Source organism: Onychomys torridus, chromosome 2 (genome assembly GCF_903995425.1).
Source record: "Onychomys torridus chromosome 2, mOncTor1.1, whole genome shotgun sequence".
NCBI lineage: Eukaryota > Metazoa > Chordata > Mammalia > Rodentia > Cricetidae > Onychomys > Onychomys torridus.
Genome location: NC_050444.1, coordinates 79,524,096 through 79,546,703, shown reverse-complemented (window position 1 = coordinate 79,546,703; position 22,608 = coordinate 79,524,096). Strand labels below are relative to the sequence as shown.

The window sequence follows — 22,608 nt, the reverse complement described above, 5'->3', positions numbered from 1 at the left end:
TGACATTCCATAGCAGCTTACCGGTACCTTTACATCTTGCTTCTTCTGGCAGTGGCTAGCAGCCTCCTCTGCTCTGTTTTCCTTCCTCTCTCTAGTTAGAGTGTCCCACCTAACTTTATTCTGCCTCAGTATTGGCCAAACAGCTTTATTTATCAACCAATCAGAGCAACACATATTCACAGCATACAAAATGATGTCACTCATCATATATCCACTTAGAAAAATTAACATTGTGAAAATATAAGATGACTAATATGAGCTCTATTGTAGGACACAAGACCAGATGGGACATGTTTACCACATGGGTAATCCCTGAACAGTGAGGAAGCTGAAAGATGCGGTGTACTCAGCTCAGTGCACTGTGAATTAAAAGATGAAAAACTCCAGTGCTAACAGCATGACTATTCACTTTACCCCTCACTCACTTTCATCATTGGTATGATGACAGTGGACTAGTGTTTCCTGTATATGTGACTCTCCTGAGAATCTCGTTAAAATGCAACTCTGATTCAGCCAGTGTGTGTTGGGGCCTGAGAGTCTACATTTTAAAATCTGTTCCGATCTCTAAGATTGTTGTTCAATTAACATGGTAGGCCTGTGCATATGTAAGTAGGAGAGATCAGCTTCACACAAAGGCAGGAATTGAGCCTGAGCTTGGCATTGAGGAGATGCCTCCTTGACACAAAATATTTGGGTCAGAGAATAAAGCGTGCCTGAAGGCATGGGAGGATAGAGCAGTCACCAATCTAGCAGGAGCTGCAGCTATAGGAAAAGGCTCTCTAATAAGAGACATGACTGCAGTTTTGATTTACATATTCCTGATGGCTAGTTATCTAAGCATATCTTCATGTAGTTGGCCATTAGTCTGCCTTTACAGAATGTCTAGTTGGGTTTTTAGCTAATATTTTTAAACTGGGTCTTGATTGCAAAACAGAATATAATAGTTTGTCTAATGATATTGAGAAGCAGACATTGAACATAAAGTACAAGGGCAGTTTGGCAGTGTGTGGTTGTATCCAGATTCATTTATTTTTATTCTAAATAATAGTCTGCTGTATAGATGTATCACATTTTACTTACCCATTCATTAGTAAAGACATTAAGGTTGTTTTTGCTTTTGGTAATTATGAGTAATTCTGCTGCTGACATTCATATACATGTTTTTTGTAAACAGCTATCCAGCATTGGAATTACTGGGTCATATGGTAACTCATGTTTAACTGTTTGAGGAACTGCCAAGTGTGATCCAATCAACTGTGTTGTTTATACTCCTACAAAGTGTGATAAAGCTTACAGTTTATTCACATGCTTGCTAATACTTCATCTGTCCTTTTTATTATAGCTGTACCAGTGAGGTAAGGGGACAACACAAAAATAACTATAGGGTTGGGATCAGCAGGAAGTCATTGTCTCCCCAGCTTAAAGAACATAACCTTTGGTGGATGTGTATTGTCACTTCCAAACTGGTCCAGCAGAGAAGGGTTTGGGAGAAGTAATATTCCAACCCATTTCTCTCCTAACTTTGATCTCCCACCAAAGCTTCCCGGTGACTGATCCTGACTAGAAACCAGAGGGACAAAAGCCTGCTTTTAATTGTTTTGTGTGTATTCCAGATACAAATCCTCCATTGAGTGTGTGGTTGCAAATACTTTTGTCCTGTGGCTTGTCTTTTCCCGTTCCTGATGGTATCCTTTGGAGCACACTTTAAAAACTTAGATATAGTTCAAACTTATGTAGCTTTTGTTGTCATGAGTGCATTTAATATTATGTGTAAGAAAAATGTACATGTTCTGACATTATAAGAATTTACTCCTTTATTTTCTTCTAAGAATTTGTACTACTCTCAAGCCCCCTTGTGTCTGTCCAATGCAGAGTAGCTAGCCTTGAAATCTATATACAGAAACAAGTGTGTGTGTGCATGTGTGTGTGTGTGTATAGATATATTATACATATACATATATGTAAGAAATATATTAAGAGAAAAAGAGGCTATTAACCAAGAGTTGGGGACATGAGAGGGGCTAGTAGGAGGAAAAGGAGGGGGAAAAGATATATTTCTATTTCAATTAAAACATTTTTAAAAAGACATAAATCAGATCATGAAATACCTCTAATTATAACCCACAAATGGTGTCCCAGCAAAAAGAACACAATCCTAAGTGTTTACCATGTCTTACAAAATCCATAATGGTTTGATCTCTGCCTGTCTAACTCCTCTATTCCAATTACTCTGATCTTACTCTTTTGCCTAGAATCTACCAAGTGTGTTTCCTGCTTTAGGCCTTTATGGCTCAGTTCCCATCATTATTCAGGTAGCTACCAAAAATAGCTCCTCAATGAGCCTTTCACTAGCTTATTCTCAAACCAACGTTATGGCTGTTACCTGACTATCTTCTATTAAGTACATTTCAGTTTCCACCATTGACCTTGTTTACTTAGTTGTTCATCTTCCTCTGAGCTGATGGACTTTGTGAGAACAAGACTTTGTTTCCTAGTGCAGTGCTAATACCAAGAATAGAGTTAGCACATTGTAGATATTCAACCAACATTTTTAAGGAATTAATGAATGGCAGTGGGTAAATGACCCCCAAAAGAATGATAACCAAAGAAAGCAAAAACAGTGTGATGGGACATCTCAGAAACACCAGTATTCACAGGTTAGGCAGAGGAGGAGTTTCCAATGAAAGAGAACAAGTAATGCTGGACAAGGAGAAGCAGGGGGACCAGGAAAAGTTGATCTTCATGTCATCTGTGTCAAGAGAGTTGACTGGGTGCTTTTCCAAGTACTGATTGTGTCAGTGACACTTTCTTTTAAAAGAGAGCTGGCTAAAAGACTAACTTCAGGAGTCTATGGAGGTCCACATACAAGCCAACATTCTCAAAAAGTAACACAGATATGGGAATGTTAAAGTATCCTTGTCTCTTATATTTTCTTGAAGAGTAAGGGAGAAATTTTAGAGTTTTTTGATTTTTCCCCTTTATTGAAAATGGATTTTTTTTTATATAATATATTCTGATTATGGTTTCCCTCCCCTCCATCCAGATCCACCTGCTTTCTTTCTTTCTTTCATTAGAAAACAGGCAGGATTCTAAGTGATAATAATAAAATAAAACAAGACAAAAGATAGGCTGACACATTGGAACTGGACAAAACAACCAGAAGGAAAGAGCCCAAGAGAAGGCACAAGAAACAGAGACCCACTTGTCCACACACTCAGGAGCCCATAAAACACTAAATGGAAAGCCATAATCTATATGAGTAAATATACGTGTGTGTGTGTGTGTGTGTGTGTGTGTGTGTGTGTGTGTGTACGCATGTGTGTGTGTGTGTGTGTGTGTGTGTGTGTGTGTGTGGTAAAAGGAGATGAGAATATATAGAGATAAGTAAAATAAAAATAAGATAATTTTTTTAAAAAGGAAAAGCCCTGACATGACATTGTAAGACAGTGAACCTCCAAAGATGCCACTGTGTTCGTTTTCTGTTGGCCATCTCTTGCTGGGCATGCAGCCTACCCTTAAGAGTAGTTTGTTTCCCAGTGAGATTCCCTTGGAGCAAACTAAATTTTCATTTGCAAGTGGTTATCAATTGGAGATTACTTCTAGGTTAGGGATAGGGGCACGTTGTCCACTTTTCTCAGCTCTAGGACCCCATCTGTTGCAGGCCCAATCTCTGCATCCTTATGCACATCAAAAATGTTGATTTAGAGGACCTTGTTTTCTTGGTGTCCTCCATCATCTCTGGCTCTTACACTCTTTCTGCCTTCTCTTCCACAGGGTTCCTTGACCCTGAGGGGAGGGATTTGATGTAGATCTCCTGTTTAGTTCCAAAGTCTCTTACTCTCTGCCTAATGTTTATTTGCAGGTCTCTGTATTTGTTCCCATCTGCTGCCAGGGAAAGCTTTTCTAGTGATGACTAAGCAAAGCACTGATCTATGAGTATAGCAGAATGCCATTAGGAAGCACTTTATTGCTATGTTGTTGTTTTTAGAACAGTAGTATTTTGTTTTATCCTAGGACCCTGGGCTCTTAGCTTCAGATTCTTGATCACCCAATAGTATCGGGTATAGGTTCCATCTTGAGGAGTGGGACCTAAGTCAAATCAGATATTGGTTGGTTACTCCATCAAGCTTTGTGCCACCATTGCACTAGCATATGTTGCAGGAAGGACACCATTGTAGACCAAAGAGTTTGTGGCTGGGTTGGTGTTTACATTTCTCCTTTGGTAGTGTCAGGATACCTTCCTGTACCAAAGACTTTAAGGTTGTATGTAGGCACCAGCCCAACTTCTCCATGTTCAAAGGGTTGTATAGGTGTTGTCTTCAAAAAATGATGCCTTGCTCTCAGTTTGTAGAGAGCAACCTATAGCCTTGGAAACAGCCTGGGTTGTTTGGGGATTCGCATGTGACCTCTTGGCCAACAACTCAATTATATGTAACCCAATCCTGGAACTAGAAGCTTCATTTGGTAACAAGAGATGGCCAGTTGGGACTCTGTCTCCTCCATTATTTGGCGATTTCATTTAGATCACCTTAATATATGTGTATATTTTAGGAAGCGTCTACTGTATTAAGTTTCCAAACTACCCCTCAAATGACCCTTAATTTTAGCTGGCTCTCCATTATTCCCTCTCTCATCCCTCTCTTTCCCACTCGATCCTCCCATTCCAGCCCCCACCCCACCCATCCACAATTGTCTGTTCTAGTTCCTTTTCCTAAGGAGATCTGTCTATCTCCCACTCCCTTACTCTAAACTTAACGTTTGTAGTTCTATAGATTGTAGCTGATATTCACATATAAGTGAATACCTACACCATATTTACCAGAGTGGGTCTGGGTTACCTCACTCAGAATGATTTTTTTTTTTCAAGTTCCAACTTGTGAATTTCACTTTTTTAAATAAACAGCTCAGTGATAATGCTCCATTGTATACATGGGTTTTCTTAATCCATTCTTCTGTTGAGGGACATCTAGGTGGTTTCCAATTTCTGACTATTATGACTAGAGCAGCAATGAACATGGTTGAGCAAGTATCTCTGTGGTAGGATGAAGTGTCCTTTGTGTAGATGCCCAAGAGTGGTAGAGCTGGATCTTGAGGTAGATCATTTCCCATCTTCCTGAGGAAACAACCACACTGATTTCCAAAGTGGCTGTACAAGTTTGCACTCCCACCAGCAATGGATGAGTGTTTCCCTTGCTACACATCCTCACCAACATGAGCTGTCACTTATTTTATTAACCTTAGCCATTCTGATGGGTGTAAGATGAAATCTCCAAGTAGTTTTGATTTACATTGCAAGTATGTCCTTATGATTCTTTGGATCTTCTTGGTGTCTGTTGTTATGACCTCCTTTTCATTTCTAATTTTGTTAATTTGTGTCATCTCTCTCTCACTTTTAATTAATTTGGATAAGGGTTTGTCAATATTAACAAATTTCTCAAAGAACTAACTCTTTGTATCATTGATTCTTCGTATTTTCTTTTTCCTGTTTGTTTTTATTGGCTTAAAGTCTGTTTTGTTAGATACTAACATGGCTACACTAGCTTGCTTTTTAGGTCCCATTTGCTTGGATTATCCTTTTCTATCGTTCACCCTGAGATGATGTCTGTCCTTAATGTTAAGGTTTGTTTCTTGGTGCAGCAGAAGGATGGATGTAGCTGAAGTTTTCAGGTCCCGCCAGGCACCCTCAGTCCTGTGGCTTGCTTATAAAATAATCACACTGAGGCTTAATATTAATTATAACTGCTTGACCATTAGCTCAGGCTAACTATTGACTAACTCTTACACTTAAATTAACCCATAATTCTTATTTATGTTTAGCCACATGGCTTGGTACCTTTTCCCAGTTCTGCCTTCACATCTTGCTTCTCATGGCAGCGGCAGCGGCTGGCAGTGTCTCCTGACTCGGCCTTCCACTTCCCAGAATTCTCCTCTCTGCTTATCCCACCTACACTATACTTCCTGCCTGGCTACTGGCCAATCAGCATTTTTTATTTATCAATCAATCAGAGCAACACATTTCATAGTATACAGAACGACATCCCCAGCAGATGGATCCTATTTTTTTGCATCCATACAGTTAGTCTGTCTTTTTATTGGGGAATTGAGACCATTGGTGTTAAGAGATATCATGAAGCAGTGTCTGTTGATTCTGTGACTTTGCTGTTGTGGTGTGTTGTTTTTTCAGCCAACCTCTGCAGATTTTATCTTCTGAACCTGGGATCTGAGGACTTGAAAGAGTGGGGAAGACTGCAATCTAATGTTGTAGACAACCTTCAGTTTGAGTGCACATTTATACAGGAATGAAGAAAGAAAGCAGTTATCTGAGGAAAGTTGTTCGAGTTCAGAATAACATGATCAGAAAAACATGTAAATAAACATCAGTAAGCATATACTAAATTTTAACAGAGAAGCTCTTTCCCAGAAGTTTCTCAGAACAGACCAATTTAAACATAATTGCCTAGCACATAGTATAGAATATACCTGGGAAAGCAGGAAAGCAAGGTAGAAGGCCATGTTCAGATTCAGAGCACACTGACCAGACTGGGTTCTATAGCCATGTTCTGACATCCAACAAGAATAAACATGTCTTATAAATTAAATGTAAATGTTTGTCATGGGGGGCACGAATCACATCCAAGAACAACCCAGGGAACAGAATGCACCTGAGGTAAAAGGCCGTCTGCCTTTTTTCCTGGAGTCTCTCTCACAGTTCCTCAAGGTGTTGTTTACCATGGCTCATTCTTGTGACTGTGTTCAGACAATGGTGTGTGTGTATTTTCCATGTTTTGATTTTCTGGTCTATGACTATTTATTCCTTGTGTTTTCTTAGGTGTGGTTAACCTCTTTAGGTTGGAGTTTTCTTTGTAGTGCCTTCTTCATGACTGGATTTGTAGATGATGGATGGCTTACATTTTCTCCATCTATGGCAATTGAAAGTTTTACTGAGTATAGTAGTCTGAGCTGGCATCTGTGATCTCTTAGAGTCTGCAGCACATCTGTCCAGGCCTTTCTGGCTTTTAGAGTCTTCATTCAGAAGTCAGGTGCTACTCTAATAGGTCTACCTCTATATGTTACTTTGTCTTTTCCCCTTTTAGCTTTTAATATTCTTTCCTTGTTCTTTATGTTTATGTTTTGATTATTATGTGCCATGGGGACTTTCTTTTCTGGTCCAGTCTATTTGATGTTCTTTATGCTTCTTGTACTTTGATATGCATCGCCTTTAGGTTAGGGAATTTTTCTTCTGTGATTTTGCTGAAAATATTTTCCATGCCTTTGACCTGTGTTTCTTCTTGATCTATTCCTATTATTCTTAGATTTGGTCTTTTCATGGTGTCCCAAATTTCCTGAATGTTTTGTGACAGTATTTTTATTAAGATTCAACATTTTATTTTACCAAGTTATCCATTTCCTCTATCTTGTCTTCAGTGCCTGAGATATGTAGTTAACCAGCCTTCTTGCTTCTTTGGCTTGAGTGGCCCGAGAGTTCCAGGAAGTTCCTGCTTAGAGTTGGAGGCTGGGTGCAGCAGGTGGTCTGCTACAGAGCTAAGGATAAGACTAGGGGGTTGGATTTGGAGAAACTGGGAGAGGTGGAGATCTGCAGTTAACCTACCTGTTTCCCTGGCTGGAGTGGCCTGTGGGTTCCCTGGCAATGCCTGCTTGAGGTCAGGGACTAGGATAAAGCAGTGGGGTGGGGGTTTAGGAGAGGAGAATCTGTGTGATATTGAAGAACAGACATTGAATATAAAATATAATGGAAATCTGGTAATGAGTGGCAAAAGTTGCAATTAAATACATAAAGATAAACATGTGTAACTTCTCCAAAATGTCTTCTGTTTTTAGAAAATGCATTTTTGGAAATGATTAGATAAGCATACAAAAATGGTCCTTGCATTATTGCTTATAATAACAGTCCCAAGAACCGGGAGGGAGAATTGGTTAAATAAATGACAGTCAATATTAAGTGTGGTAGCTTTCAGTCACCTTAACAGAGTACTTGAAATAAGTTACTTGGAAAAGATTTATTTTGGTTTGCAGGTGTTGAGTTTCTGAGCATGATCAATTGATTTGGGCCTGTGGTGAGCCAGCACATGATGGCAGGAACATGTGGCAGAGCAAGAGTGCTCAGCTCATGGCCCAGACATGGAAGAGAAAAAAGAAAGGGCCAGAGTTCCACTATCCCATTTAAGGACATACTGCTAGTGCTCCAAACACTTCCCAACTAGTCCTATCTTTTATAAGCTCTGCTGCCTCCCACTAATGCCACTCAGTGAACTGAGCCTTTAACACATGGGCCTTTGGAAAGTTATGTAAGATCTAAAATAGAGCAGTGATAAATGGAATTCTGTTCTTCCACTCAACTATAAAGACAATCAAATAGAAAGTCAGTGGTTAACATGTAAATAGGCCTATTATTCACCGCTCAGAAGATTAAAAAAAAAGGTTATAGAATATTATATATGTGAATACTGAGTAATTAGGAATTTGTGTAATTTTGCATTCCTTTCAAGTAGGGCTACAGATAATTTTTCTTAGTGCCCATTAAATTTGGCAATTTTCCATGGTAAACACATACTGTTTATTAATAAAAATGTTTTCAGATATACACAGATAAAATCAATAATTTTATGTCACAGAAAGACAGTTACAGGAATGATGATTAATGGTACATTTGAGGAAATTGCTCCAAGTTCCAATCCAAACTCTCCACCTGGAATAGAGAATATCAGCTCATACCTCAGGAAGAACTATGAAGAATACTTTACACCGATCAAGTGCTCCCCACACTACCCGGGAGTGAAGGCGGAGCACCAAGGTAGGAAGTGATGAAACATTTCTCCTGACATATATAGCTTCATTTCTATGTGCTTTTGCTCAGTTGTATTTTTAATATCTTTATTTTATTAAAAATATCTACCTACATGATTGTGAGTCTGAGTTTTGCCATGCTAACAGCATTTTCTCCTTCATATTAATATACTTTTCACAAAAATGGATTTCTTTTAGTTTAAAATTGCTGAAACTTAAAATAACGTGTACAGACTTGATCATGGTGTGTTCCAGCATGTCTGTAATGTCATTGGCTCTGAGTCCAAATCTCATGGTACAGAAGTGTAGTGGGACATTAAGTTTTGGATTCTAAAGTTATGCCTGTATGTTATTTCTCAAAACATCCTAAAGATTTCAATCTTAATATATATAAAAGTAAAGTTCAATCATAGATGGATTGTGGTCATACTAGGCCAAGAAATGCACCAGTTTTTAAAAAATTATTGTCAGATCAACTAAAATTATGTTTTATCCAAAGCATTTTCCAAATCTCATCTCTAGCAAGCTGAGTTCTTCAAAGCTTCTTGAGAACTGGCTTTCTTGTGTTATAATGGCCTATTCTTTGTTTAATGACAATTTGAAGGTCTGTTGTATAATTGCTGCTGCTATTTAAGAAATGCTCTAGCCAGGAGTGGTGGCACACTTTCAATCCCCGCACTCGGGAGGCAGAGGCAGGTGGATCTCTGTGAGTTCGAGCCCAGCCTGGTCTACAGAGCAAGATCCAGGAAAGGCGCAAAGCTACACAGAGAAACCCTGTTTTGAAAAATGGGGAAAATAAAGAACTATAGCTTGAGCATGAAAAAAATAACTGGATTACTTTACTATTGTTTTTGTGTGATGCAGTTTGAGGAAAGTTGTTATTGAGGCTTGGGGGTAAATTATGGTTTTTGTTTTCTTCTATAATATTTTTTTATATATTAATAAAACTTGTTAAAAATTTTGTGGAGATGAAAATATATATTAAATTGTATATGTATATAGAGATGATTTATAAAAACTAACAGGCTCAACACACAGAGCTGTTGTTATGCTTGTGGCAAACTAATAAGTTGTCAGATAAAATCAATTAACTAAGGGAAAATAATGTGTAACTTGTTTTCCTTTGGTGTCCTGTATCATATGCATCACTTTATTGTCTTTCTATATAATCTAATATATTTTCTTTGCAGTGATGTATGTTGCTAACTTCAAATGGGTACATGGATATATACTCGAATTCCCAGTCATTTCACTGAGGTTACTCTTGCAGACAGAAGTATTTTGCATGATTTTGTTCTTAGTTTCAGCACCACTGGTATAATATGAGAACACCTTATTTATTCCACCCTTATCACCACTGATACATTACTGCTGTTGTGGTGGTAATGCACATAAACTAATGTGACGGGGAGAGTGTATGTTTTACTTGCATCTTTAAGAGTTGTTTGTATCTTTTTCTTTGTGAAATGACTTCTCCTTTTTTTACTTGCATGTGTCTTTATATGTAAAGACACCAGTAATTCCAAATGTGTTTAACTTTAATCCGATCAGTTATGCTGATGTTTTCTTTTATAGATTTTTGCATTGCGTTTGTGCTTAGAAAATTTTATTTGTATTGTCATATAACTTTTCCTTTGTTTAAGGTGTTTGTTTTGAGACAGAGTCTCACTATGTAGCTCTGGCTGGTGTAGAACTCACTTTGAGACCAGGTTGGCTTTAAACTCACAAAAATCTACCTGCCTTTGCTTCCTGAGTTCTGGGATTTTAGGTGTGTGCCACAGCATCCACTAATTTTGTATATAATTTTATTTCTGATATCTTTATGTTTAAAATAGGGACATTTTAAAACTATTTTGGCATTTGTCCCAATATCATTTAGCGAAGAAATGCTGCTGATATTAATGTTGAGTTCTCCCCATTTCTGGTTTAATTCTGGTTTTCTCTTGCTGTCCACTGTGTCAGTATCATGTCATTTGAGCGCTTCTACCCCTATGATGTGTGTTAACAGTCTCTTGTTTTCTTTTCCCAACTCCGTGTGTTTATTTGTCTAGATTTACTACTTCGGAGCCTCCTTCCCCAAATGTTCCCCATCACGCCTCTTGGAAGATTAGTGTCATGTCATTTAGGAAGTTTTGATTAGTTTTCCTAACTGGGGATGGGGTGGAGATGGGGTAGGGATGGGGTGGGGATGGGGATGGGGATGGGGAATGGTTTGTCTTGCCTTTTATTCAATTTTTGTTTTTTAAGATTCTCAATGGTTAATCATTAGGAAACCATGACTTTAATGATTTATACACAATCTTAAGGAAATCTTACTGTTGTAATCTAGTTAACTCGGGTTTTCTAAGTGGACAGAGGAACTTTTGCAAACACAGCCCTGTCTTCTTTCTTGTCAGCGAGCCTCTTTTTCTGCTTCCTTCATAACTAAGCAGATTTGCATCCCCCACGCCTTATTTGTCTACTGCAGAGTAGAACAGTGTGGAGCACATGCAGTTGCTGTGAAGTCAGAACTCAGTACAGTACAGCCATAGTGGTAGAAGGAAGCCACCATGCCTTGGTGAACCAGCCCTTGTCTTACAGCATTGGCTGTGGTGAGATGCTGACATCTAGTGGCCATGTCAAAAATGGTAGTTGAGTATTGGGGACTGACAGGGTAGAGGGATGCTTGGGAAACAAGACTTCATCCGTGACATGAGATGTCCCCATGCAGTAGAAATAACAGAATGTGGCCTCATCTGGTGTGATAGCCCCAGAGCTTGTGATTAGAAGAATGACAAGGAGATAGGGGACATTAATAACTCTGTTTTCACTCTCAACACGACTTCATGCGTATTTGCAGAATGGGTGGATTGTATGCACAAATAACCCTTAATTTTCTCAGATAAGCCCTGCTTTGATGTGGACTTGGTTGAGGAGCTTTCAGCAGTATCTCATAAAGAGCTTCTAGTCATGAGATTGGCAAGAGGTTAAATGACTTGGACAGTCTCTTAGGCGGCCAGTTTATATCACAAGTTCTCCTTTGATACATTCAGCATAGGCAAGGTATGCTCCCTGGCTGCTTGTCTTATGTCACATATTGACTAGGCACATACATAGTTGGCCATGAGAGACATCACTACCTGAAAACCACATATTGTTCTTCTCCCGAGACCTGCTCCCAACAACTTAACTGAAAGACAACTGCCCGGAACCAAAGAATTTTCCCTTCTCCACATTCAAAGCAGCTTTCATGTTGGAGACTTTGGCTCTCTGAGTGCTTCCTTCTCTAAGCATACATTTTCCTGTCCCTTTTCACTAAGAAATTTACTGAAGAAGGGAGCCAGTTTACTGTTCCCTTCCATAGCTCAGAAAGTCTCATACAACTAGCCAAGTCTAAAGTAACACAGCCATAGGAGTTTGGGAGAAAAAGAGGATTTTAGTTCATCAGTTAACTTATCATCAGTGATGTTTTAAATATGTAAAATATGTCATCCCTTCCAATCAGATGTTTCAGTATGTACTTTTCACTATAATTAATTGTGTAGCAGCAATGTATGGATAATTTTATAATGATGGAGTCAGTGATTTCATCTGCAGGCTCTCTAGACCATATTCATTCATTGTATGTCCTTACAGATTAAATGATGCAGAAAACAGAAAACCAGACTCAGGCAGTCTGTATTTTTATTTTTTTAAACTTTTGGTACTATGTTGAAGTAGAGAATATTTCCCTCCATTGATTAAGCCAGTCTCTGTTGATAAAGTCTATGTCATCCTAACACTGCTGTTTCAGAACATTTGTCTCCATCTCCGTGTTCTAAATAATACTGCCTATAATTGAACTTTTCCTTTTGTCTGGGTCCTATACTCTGTGTTTTTATATACATAGTACAGTGGAGAACAAAATGATTTCAATGTGTTTGAAAAATCCATTAATACTTAATGTCTATATCTCTTGTATAACTATTAGATATTTAATTCCTTATTTCTTTTCAGGATTACTTATTGATGAGGAAATGATTTTTACAAATAAAGCAATGGACAATCATCTACCCACTGTGGATACTCTCTTGAGCAGACTAAAGCTCTATCTGGTTAAGGATCCACTTTTAGATTTCCAAGAACAGCTTTCCGGAAAGGCTGATTTCACGTATGTAATTGTCTGGTACTGTAACTGTTTTTATATGAGAGAGCATTCTTTGTACAGCCACAGGTTTAGATGCTCTTGGTGAGGGTTCCATTGCTTCATCTCAACGTGCATGTTAGTCTTTGTGTGTTGTGTTGGCAATATTTGTTGAATGATTTTAGTAAGCATTACTTAATCTTGTTTGATTTTTGATTTAAGGAAGTGTTTCTCTGTTCAAGAACGTTCGGAACCTTTTGTGAGAGATTTCCATATGGCTGAAGAGACCTTTTGTAAGAAGAAACTAGTATGTTTCAATAGAATTGTAACATTTGTTTTCAGTAGTGTATTTGTAGAAGTAAGGGAGCACACTTTTTAAAATTTTGGTGATTTGACTGTTTACAACTGCCATACTAAAATTTTGTGGTACTAGTTTGAATATGTGTCAGTTATGGAGCCAAATTTCCTTCCAAATAGTGATCTTCAGCCTTAGCTGAGGTTGAAGTTGGCTCTGACCCAGTCATGTCCCAATTTAACTGATCTGGTGGGCAGTCCCGACACAGAATTTTCAAACCTCTTTTAGTAATTTAATTACTATACTTGGTATAGAAATTTAAGAAGTTAAATTTAAAAATTATAAACTGAACTCTATGGGCATTCTAATTTAAACACACAGAGCATGTTTTGTCAACTACTGAACTGTTTTGTACATGGGCCTTTTCTTAATCCGTTCAGAGGACATACACACAATGCAGTAAGGGCACTTCAAGGGTTCTGTTACAGATAAGATGTGAACAAGTGGGTGAAGACATTAAGTCGTTTATTCCTTACTGACTCCAGCCCCTCCACTTGTTGATCCTGGTGGTACACAGTCTCGAGTGTTGAAGAACCTTGTCTGTGGGGTGAGAGAAAATATATCCCATGGGATGCAGTAGGAATGAACTCCATTCCATCAGCTCTTCAGTTTGTGCCACTTTTCTAGATCTCATGTTCTGGGGTAATTCTTTTAATTTAGAATTTCTAAATACTTTTATTAGCCAAAAAGATATTACACACATAATTAGAGATACTGTTTATCACTAAGGTAGTGGGGATTATAAAAGAGATTACTCAAGAAAAACGTTGCTTGTAGGAGGAACTTATTTTTGACTGCTAAACCTCTATTTTTGAAAGTCTGTATAGCATTTAAAACAGAATATGTCTTGTTTAAATTTTGTGTGCCATTTAAACAAACACATCCATTTAAAAGTCAAATATATTTACTTGGAAATACCCCTTAAGGTTTTTAATGTTATATTATTTCAGCCACCAGTTTTTCCTTCTGAGTTTGAATTCTTGATATCTACAATTCCTAAACAAGAAATTCCCATTCTACCACTATCAGAACTGAAGGAGTCATTAAACTCAGTGCCTGACATAATGGGTTATGTAGAAGAAAATGAAAAACTTTCCAAAAGAGGTGAGCATTCATTTAGAAATGTGTTTCTTATAAAAACTACTTGTTATCGAGTTCTTGTTTATTAAAATACTTTATAGAGATGTTCTGAAAGTTGTTACATGTTGAAGTTTCAGGATCATTAATTACTGTTAGACTAGTGATTTATCCCAGTTTCTTGGAGTTTGAATCAGGGCCTTCATGTGCTAGGCAAGTATTCTACCATTGAATTACATTCCCAGACCTGAGAGAGAGACAGAGAGAGACAGAGAGAGAGAGACAGAGACAGAGAGAGAGAGAGAGACAGAGAGAGAGAGCGCACCAAGCAGAAAGGCAGGTTATATAGGAATGAGAAGCTTGGGGAAGCCCTTGAGCTGGAGAAATTTAGGGCAGGGCGCGGGGTGAGAAGAGCCAGAATGCCAGCATGGGGCTCTGTAACAGGCACTTTGTGAAGCTGAGAGAGCCTGAAGGCCAATGTGCTGATAGGCACTGCAGTTAGCCATTTGTCCTGAGTTTCTTTTGCACATAGTTCATCAGTAGCATATGGAAACACAACACACTATTGGATTTTGATTTTTTTATCCTGTAAATTTAATTTCTTTATTCCAGGTTTTACTTTGTCGGAGCCTTGCATTTTTATGTATAATATAATAATATCGGCAAACAGGCAAAATTTGACTACTTCCTTTACAGTTTGGATGTCTTTAATTTCTTTCTTGCCTCACTGCTCTATTAGGACTTTTAGTGCTGTGGTGAAAGTGGACATCCTCGTCTTTCCTTGTCTATAATCCTCCACATTTGAGTGTTACGGTAGTTTGAATGTAATTGGCCCCCATAAGCTCATAGGGAGTGGCACTATTAGGAGATGTGGACTTGTTGGAGGAAGGAGGGTCTTGGAGGAGGCTGGATGACATAGGCCTTTAATCCAGACCTTGAGGCTAGAGGGCACACCTTTAATCTGGGCCACACCTGTTGGAAGTGTCACTGTGGGCATAGGCTTTGTAGTCTTTCTCAAGCTTCACTCAGTGTGACAGTCAGTGGACTTCCTGTTGCCTCTGGGTCAAGATGTAGCACTCTCAGCTCCAGCACCATGTCTCCTGCACGCCACCATGCTCCCCATCATAATGGACTGAACCTCTGAACTGTAACCGAGCCACCTCAATTAATGCTTTCTTTATAAGAGTTGCTGTGGTCTGGGGTTGGGGATTTAGCTCAGTGGTAGAGCGCTTGCCTAGCAAGCGCAAGGCCCTGGGTTTGGTCCTCAGATCCAGGGGGAAAAAAAAGAGTTGCCATGGTCATGGTGTCTCCTCACAGCAACAGCAAACCCTAACTAAGATAAGTGTCAACTATAAAGTTAGCTGTATAGGTCCTCTGCATATACCTCATGGTCGTGTAGCTTGGTGTTCTTGTGGGACTCCCAACCGTGGGAGTGGGGGTGTCTCTCACTCTTGTGCCTTGTTTGGGATCCTTTTCCTCTTGCTGGGTTGCCTAGGACAGTCTTGATAAGAGGGTTTGTGCCTAGTTGCAGTGTAACTTGTTTTGCCATGTTCTGTTGGGAAACAGAAGAGGAGGGTATGGAGGAGAGAGGAGGAGAGGAGAGGGACTGGGAGGAGTGGAGGGCCCAGAAACTGTGGTCAGGATGCAGTGTACAAGAAAAATGTAGTTATAATAACAGTGTAAAGAAAATTCCATAGACTTAGAAGGAGAAGCAGTGCCATGCTAATGCAGTTATAATTTCTATTCAGATGGAATATGAGCTTTCTAGAAGCCAGGATGCAGAGGAAAATCCCTGTGCATGGTGTTACAGATGGCCAAGGCAGGAGAATTATGAGTTTCAGCCCAGCCTGGGCTGTGTGATCAAACCCTGCCTCAAAGTTAAGAGATGGAGGGAGGGGAAAAGAGAAAGAATATGTTACGGCCAAACTCTGTCCTATCCCTAGATTCTTATGGGAGGCATGAGTTGAGATGGACATTGCACCCTGAAAGCAACATTGTGTGGCTGCAGATTCATGAGATATTGGAAAAGAAAGCTGAAAGCATCTTCAAAACTCACTTATTATAAAGAGAGGAATTATTCATTGCCATTTTTCATGAGCATTAATAACATCCAAGGACACAATTAAAACAGACAGATAAGGTGCAAAGTGAAGAACTGAGGGGGTAAAGCCCCATCATCTTGTGTTGTCAAACTTTGATGTTTAAGATTTAATTTAAATAATTTGTTTTGGATAAAATTACAAATTTCAAAATACTTGATAAAGTAGTAAAAATTATGTTTGGAATGTTAAAAAAAAATAAATGAAGTTAGCTGTATTTTTCTTTCTGTGGCTTTTATTTAAATTCTGCTATGTCCCACTAATGAGAGTTTTGTTTATTGCACAATAAGTTGTCAGCTTGGCTCAAAAATTGTAAACTTTTTCACCCCCATAGCAGGAATAAGTTAAAGTCTCCGTTAAGTATTTTTTGGCCTTCACTGATCTTCCTGGACACCACCCAAATGTGTAGTTCGGGAGTTGGTTTCCGATTTAGGCGGAGTATATTTATAGTGAGTTTGGAACTTCTCTGTTGCTCTCCTTTCCTGAATTCACTCTCCAGCTGCTTTTAACCCTGAATGCCAGTGCAGGTGGAGCTGTCTTCAGATTTTCCAAGACAACAAGACTGCTTGTTTTTATCCAGGTTCTGGGTGCCCTAGTCAGCATCTAGTAAAGAGCTGTGACATGGGAAAGTGCCTCGAGGCCAGTTTACTCCAGTTCTTCCAGGGCGTGCTCCTGACGATCACTTTATATATTTTGTAATTCTAAGATCCCACTGACTATAAGACCAGTATCAATTTAATAATATATGCATGGAAAAAGCCTAAGCATACCAATTATAAGATGATAATAATTTTATAAACAAAACAGAAAAATCTATGTTACACTCAAGGAATTAATGTGTACACTATTTACAAGAGTTGTGTGTTACTAAGGAAGAAAGGATGAAGTTAAAAATGAACAGTAAGTAAGAGGGCTGGGGAGAGGGCTAGTTAGGTGCTTGCCACACAAACATGAAGACCTGAGTTTGATGCTCAGCACCCACTAAAAGCCAAGCATGCTTGGACATGTGTGTGATTCCAGTGCTGAGAAGACTGACCAGGAGGAACCCTGCATCAAATCAGTGAGCTCCCAGTTCAGTGAGATTGTCTGAAAAATAATATGACAAGTGACCGAGGAAGATACCCAGCATCAATCTTTGGCCTCCGCGCGCACACACACACACACACACACACACACACACACACACACACACACACAAACACACACACACGTACACATAATAGCAATAATAAAGTAATAGGCACAATATGCCAGGCAGCTGGAAAAAAGATAGGTCACTAACACAGACCAGTGCAGGTAAGTGTGGTTCAGTGGCAGAGTGCCCAGCATACCCAAGGCTTAGTTTTAATTTCCAGAACCACAAGTACAGTTCCGACTAAATAAGTTTAGAAAGTCACAATTTATGGGTAAAGATTAGGTTTCTCAAAGTGTTTGTTTTCTTTGATGTTCATGACATATGAATTACCCACCCTATCTTAGCTTCCATTCATTATGCTGACTTTTTCATTTTTATATTCCTTTGATAGTTTTAATTGATATATGAGGAGTGAGAAGGAATATGCTTTGGAGAATAAGAATTCATCTTTTACGTCAGCATTTTCTTCAGAGTATACAGCTCTCTCTAAAAGAAAAAAAACAGTAAAGTGATAAGGATACTTTAAAAGAGTAGGGTTACAAGGCATGACTTTAATGGTACTTTTATTGGTAGTTTCTTCTATTTCCTTTCAGATCTTTCTACCAAACGTGAATTTGATACTGAGGATATGAAATGCAACTCCACAGAGATCTCACCTATTGCAAGCCCATGTGAACCAGAGTGCAGTGAACCAGGTAGAGTTTTTGCCTAAGTCACTGACTTACCAAGAGTTTGCTGTATGATGTAAAAGCACACTAAATTTGCATTTATAGTTCACTGTGAATCAGTTTTCCTGTTCAAAACCTTGGTCATTGTGGTCCTACTTATCATCTTTTCTCTTTTTCTGCCCCTTTATATTTGTCCTGTCAGGATCTTGTCAGCAGCAAAAGTGGGTCATATACATAGCAGAGTTACACATATTGGAGAAGATGAATGGAGGAAATACTACTGAAATTCAAATACAAATCTTGGGGCTTGAGAGATAGCTTAGTCAGTAAAGTGTTTGCCACACAAGCATGAGTACCCAAGTACAATCCCCAGCAGCCAGGCTAGCTAAACTGGTTCAGTAACATGCTTCGGGCCACAGGAATATATCATAAAAACTCAGCTGGTTATGGCAAAGTCACTACCTGGAGGGATCAAGGATTTCCTCCAGAGGAAGCCAAATTCCAAGGAGCTTTTGGTGTTACATGGCTTGTTATATATCAGCTGTCTTCTGTTATGAAAATCATGTGTGCCTTCATAGTTTTCCTAATTGACTTTTCCCTAAGAAGAGCTAACAGTGTGGACCGATCACTCTCTGGACATACACATTCAAGGTATTTGGAGAACAGCCTCAGGAAAGGCTTCCTCTGGAATCAGATATCTCCCTTAGCCACACTGAAGGACTAGCAGTAATAACAGTCCACATGCAAGTCTCCTGATTTAAGGTAAATTCCACAAGGAGACACCGCCTAGGTCAGGTGGACGTTAAGTAATAGCTTTACATAGTTTAGCTCAGACCCTCCTTTCTTACAGCCTTACTAACTTTATAGACCTTTAACTCCTTACCTAGCCACTTCTAGGAATATTTAGATAACCCTCTGCACTGACAGCTATGCTCAGCCCGAACCCCAGTTCAAGCCTCCCTGTAATTATCATCATTGGCAGCATCCGGCCAGGTCCATCCCCAGATGGAGGAAAGTACCTTATCAGAGACACCTCTGTACTCTCTAAGAACAGACTTAAACATCCAGGCCACCTGTTTAAGAAGGCCTGGCAGATGTGCCAATTAAGCTTTACTTCCTCCTTTCCCAAATCTTACCTCCAGTTCCAGATTTCCCTTTAACTATCACCAGAGGCATCTAGCAGTACACAGGTTGCCTAGTGACTGAGCACACTCTCCCCCACCCTGCAGAAAAACATCAGATAGCTTGGACAGATAGGAGCCACAGGAAAAAAGAATACAGTTTTATTTTCTCCCATTGACCTAGCAACTTATAGATTCTTAACATTTTCTACCAATCACGTTTAAGATTATAGTTGAGCACATAAGATCCCTCTTCTTAGATATTACCCGAATTTAGCCTTTAGTTAATTCATTTCCCCATTGGTCACTTCCCTTAGGGGTTGCAAATGTAACAGACCCTGTACCAAAAAATATGGCGGAGGGATATTGAGTAAGACACCCAGCATTGACTTCTGGCCTGCACACTGGTGTATATACTTATGTACTCCTACCCAGACATAGTCTGGAATTATAGCTGACTAAACATACCTTTCTTTTTTTAGTATGTTATTTTATGTGTGTGTGTGAGTGTATGTATGTGCATCATGTGCATACAGGCGCCATCTGAGGCCAAAGGAGGGCATCAGAGGCCCTGAAACTGCAGTTGCAGGGGGTTGTAAGCCACCCAGTGTGGATGCTGAGACTCAAACCTGGGCTCCATGGAAGGGTGGCAAGTGCTCTTCACTACTGAGCCAGCACTTAGCCCCACACTTTATACTTCACTTCAATATTAGTGATCTTGTTGCTCTTTGTTATACTTAGAAACACACCCTTTAAATCACATATTATTTGGTGGAGTGTGGGTGATGCCATGATGCATGTACAGAGGTCAGAAGGCAGTTTGTGGGTATCAGTTCTCTCCTTCCACCATGTGGATTCCTGGGCTTGAACGCAAATCATCAGGCCATCTTGCTCACCTTGTTACACTCCTTAGAGCAGTGACATCATTCTCTGCTCTATCACTATTTTATCATTTTATCATATCAAATTTGGAAACTCTGCATCATGTTTTGTTCCAGAATAAAGCCAGATTGTATTCTTTTTAAACTATATTGATGAGTCTGCTACTTAATTACATTTGCACTTGGAGCACATGAATATCTACTCGAGTGTTTACTGCTCTAAACATTACTACTTTTCAAAAAGGCAGATCTATTTTTCAGGTCCATTCTATTAATCTGTAACTCCTGACAAGGACATCCAGAGTCCTAACTCATTATGGTGAAGAATTACTCCTGTATTTCCCTAACATCGCCAAAATTTACTGTGGAAATAAAATAGTACTATCTCGAAAGTGCTGACAACATAAGCTGTCAGGATGAAAACTCTTCCTATACACTCAGCTCGTGGGATTTGTTCGACACAGAAAACTCAGTAAAGTTCAGAGTCATTGTAGCCTTTAAAGTCACCGCTGTCATAATTGAGATACCAGGTGATAAATCTGTAGTTCTTTATGTAGATATAAATTTAGGACTGTTATTTTGTATCTCTAGGACTCTAAATTTCTTGTGTTTTGTGTGTGCGCACACATATATGTAGTAGAAGCCAGAGGTCAGCCTGGGCATCATTCCTGGAGGCTCTTTGTTTCTCAAGATAGTCTCTCACTGGGACTTTGGGCTCACTGATAAAGGATAGGCTGCATTTTCAAGTGCATGCCATCATGCCCAGCTTGTTACATGCATGGGTGCTGGGGTTGAACTCGGATTCTGATGATTTACCAGCTATCTCCCTAGCCCTACCCCAAAATTTCTTCTTACTGACATATTTTGTTGCCATATGAAAAACTGTAGGAGTGGCACAGATTGGATTTGATGGTTAAAAACACAATAGGACACAAAGTTGGGTTGGAGGTGTGGGCCTAGGCAGATTTGAGGAAGAGAGGTGAATATTAAAACACACTGTATTAAATTCTCAAAGGGCTAATACAAGTATTTCATTTTAACAAACTGATTAAATCAAATAATTATTTACAAGAGTTCTAAATTTTATTTATTTTATACAGTATTATATAACTTTAATTTTCATATATTTCAGGAGAATTAGAAATGCCACTAACCAATGTAAGCTTACCAAGGCAACATTCTCCAATGAGTTCATTATGTGCAAGATTTCAGGCATTTCCATTTTCTGCTGTGTGTAAAATGTAAGTAAAGATTTTATCTAGAACCCAAGCTGCAGGTCAGGACAAGCAGCTGCTTTTTGTTTCATTTTGTTTTGTCTTGTTTCTCGAGACAGGGTTTCTCTGTGTAACAGCTCTGGCCGTCTTGGAATTCAGTCTATAGACCAGGCTGGCCTCAGCTCACAGAGATCCACCTGCCTCTGCCTCCCAAGTGCTGGGATTAAATGTGTGCATCGCCACTGCCCAGCTCAAGATGAGCAGTTCATTTAAAGGCAACTTCTAAGATGCTGTTAAAAGAAAATATGATGCTATATAATGTGTGTTATAAACAGCTGCGGGAAGGATATGAATATATATGCACACATCTGTTTTTTCCCATAGAATATTGCTATATGATGACATAAGAAACACATAACACTGACTTTTCCTAGAAGGGAACTAGATAATATGACAATATGGTAAGAACATCCACAATATAATCTGTTACAATAATATTTAGAGTTTTGAATGTTAAATATTACTATTAAAAGTAAATAACTTGAAAGTTTTAAGATCCTGACATGGAAATAAAATGATTAGGAAATTGCCTTTGAACACTTGCCAGTGATACTCACTGCCATGAAAGGCACATTGTATTAGTGTATTAGTTCCATAACAAATACCACAGACTGGATGGCACGAACAATAATAATCTTTTATTTCCTCATAGTCCTCGAGGCTACTGAATAAAGTGTTTGCTGGGTTGGTTTTGGCTCATGTAGAATTAAGAAATACTCTAATGACTTCATTTACCTAGCTACCTCTTTATTAAATTACCTCTTTATTAAAAGACTTTATCTCCAAACACAGTCATAGTCTGTTATTCTGAGGATTAAGGTTTCACCATATGACTTTGGAGAGTCACAATGAACCCTAGAATAAGTGGTTTAAAGTTCTGCATTATAGTTAAATTTCCCTGGCTCCATCACTTGCTCTTAATTGCTCTTTGCCTCAGTCTCTTTCTTTGTAGTACTGGGTGTCTACTTCAAAGACTTGTTCAAAGGTCTTCTAAAAGATGATACATGTGTGGCCCAGAGTAGGTAAGGGTTATGGAATAGTGTGTTCGTCAGCTTATTTCCCAGAGAAGTACCAGGGAGTCCAATCCCATT

General features: G+C 39.0%; 1 protein-coding gene across 1 annotated transcript in view; it reads left to right on the top strand.

Annotated features, from left to right (window-relative positions):
- Positions 1–22,608, top strand: part of Shoc1 (shortage in chiasmata 1) — an 82,906-nt gene that overhangs the window by 7,985 nt on the left and 52,313 nt on the right. The window contains 6 exon segments of the mRNA XM_036179886.1: positions 8,634–8,812; positions 12,781–12,934; positions 13,130–13,214; positions 14,213–14,366; positions 18,167–18,268; positions 21,376–21,484. Of these exon segments, the coding sequence (XP_036035779.1) occupies positions 8,634–8,812; positions 12,781–12,934; positions 13,130–13,214; positions 14,213–14,366; positions 18,167–18,268; positions 21,376–21,484 (783 nt within the window).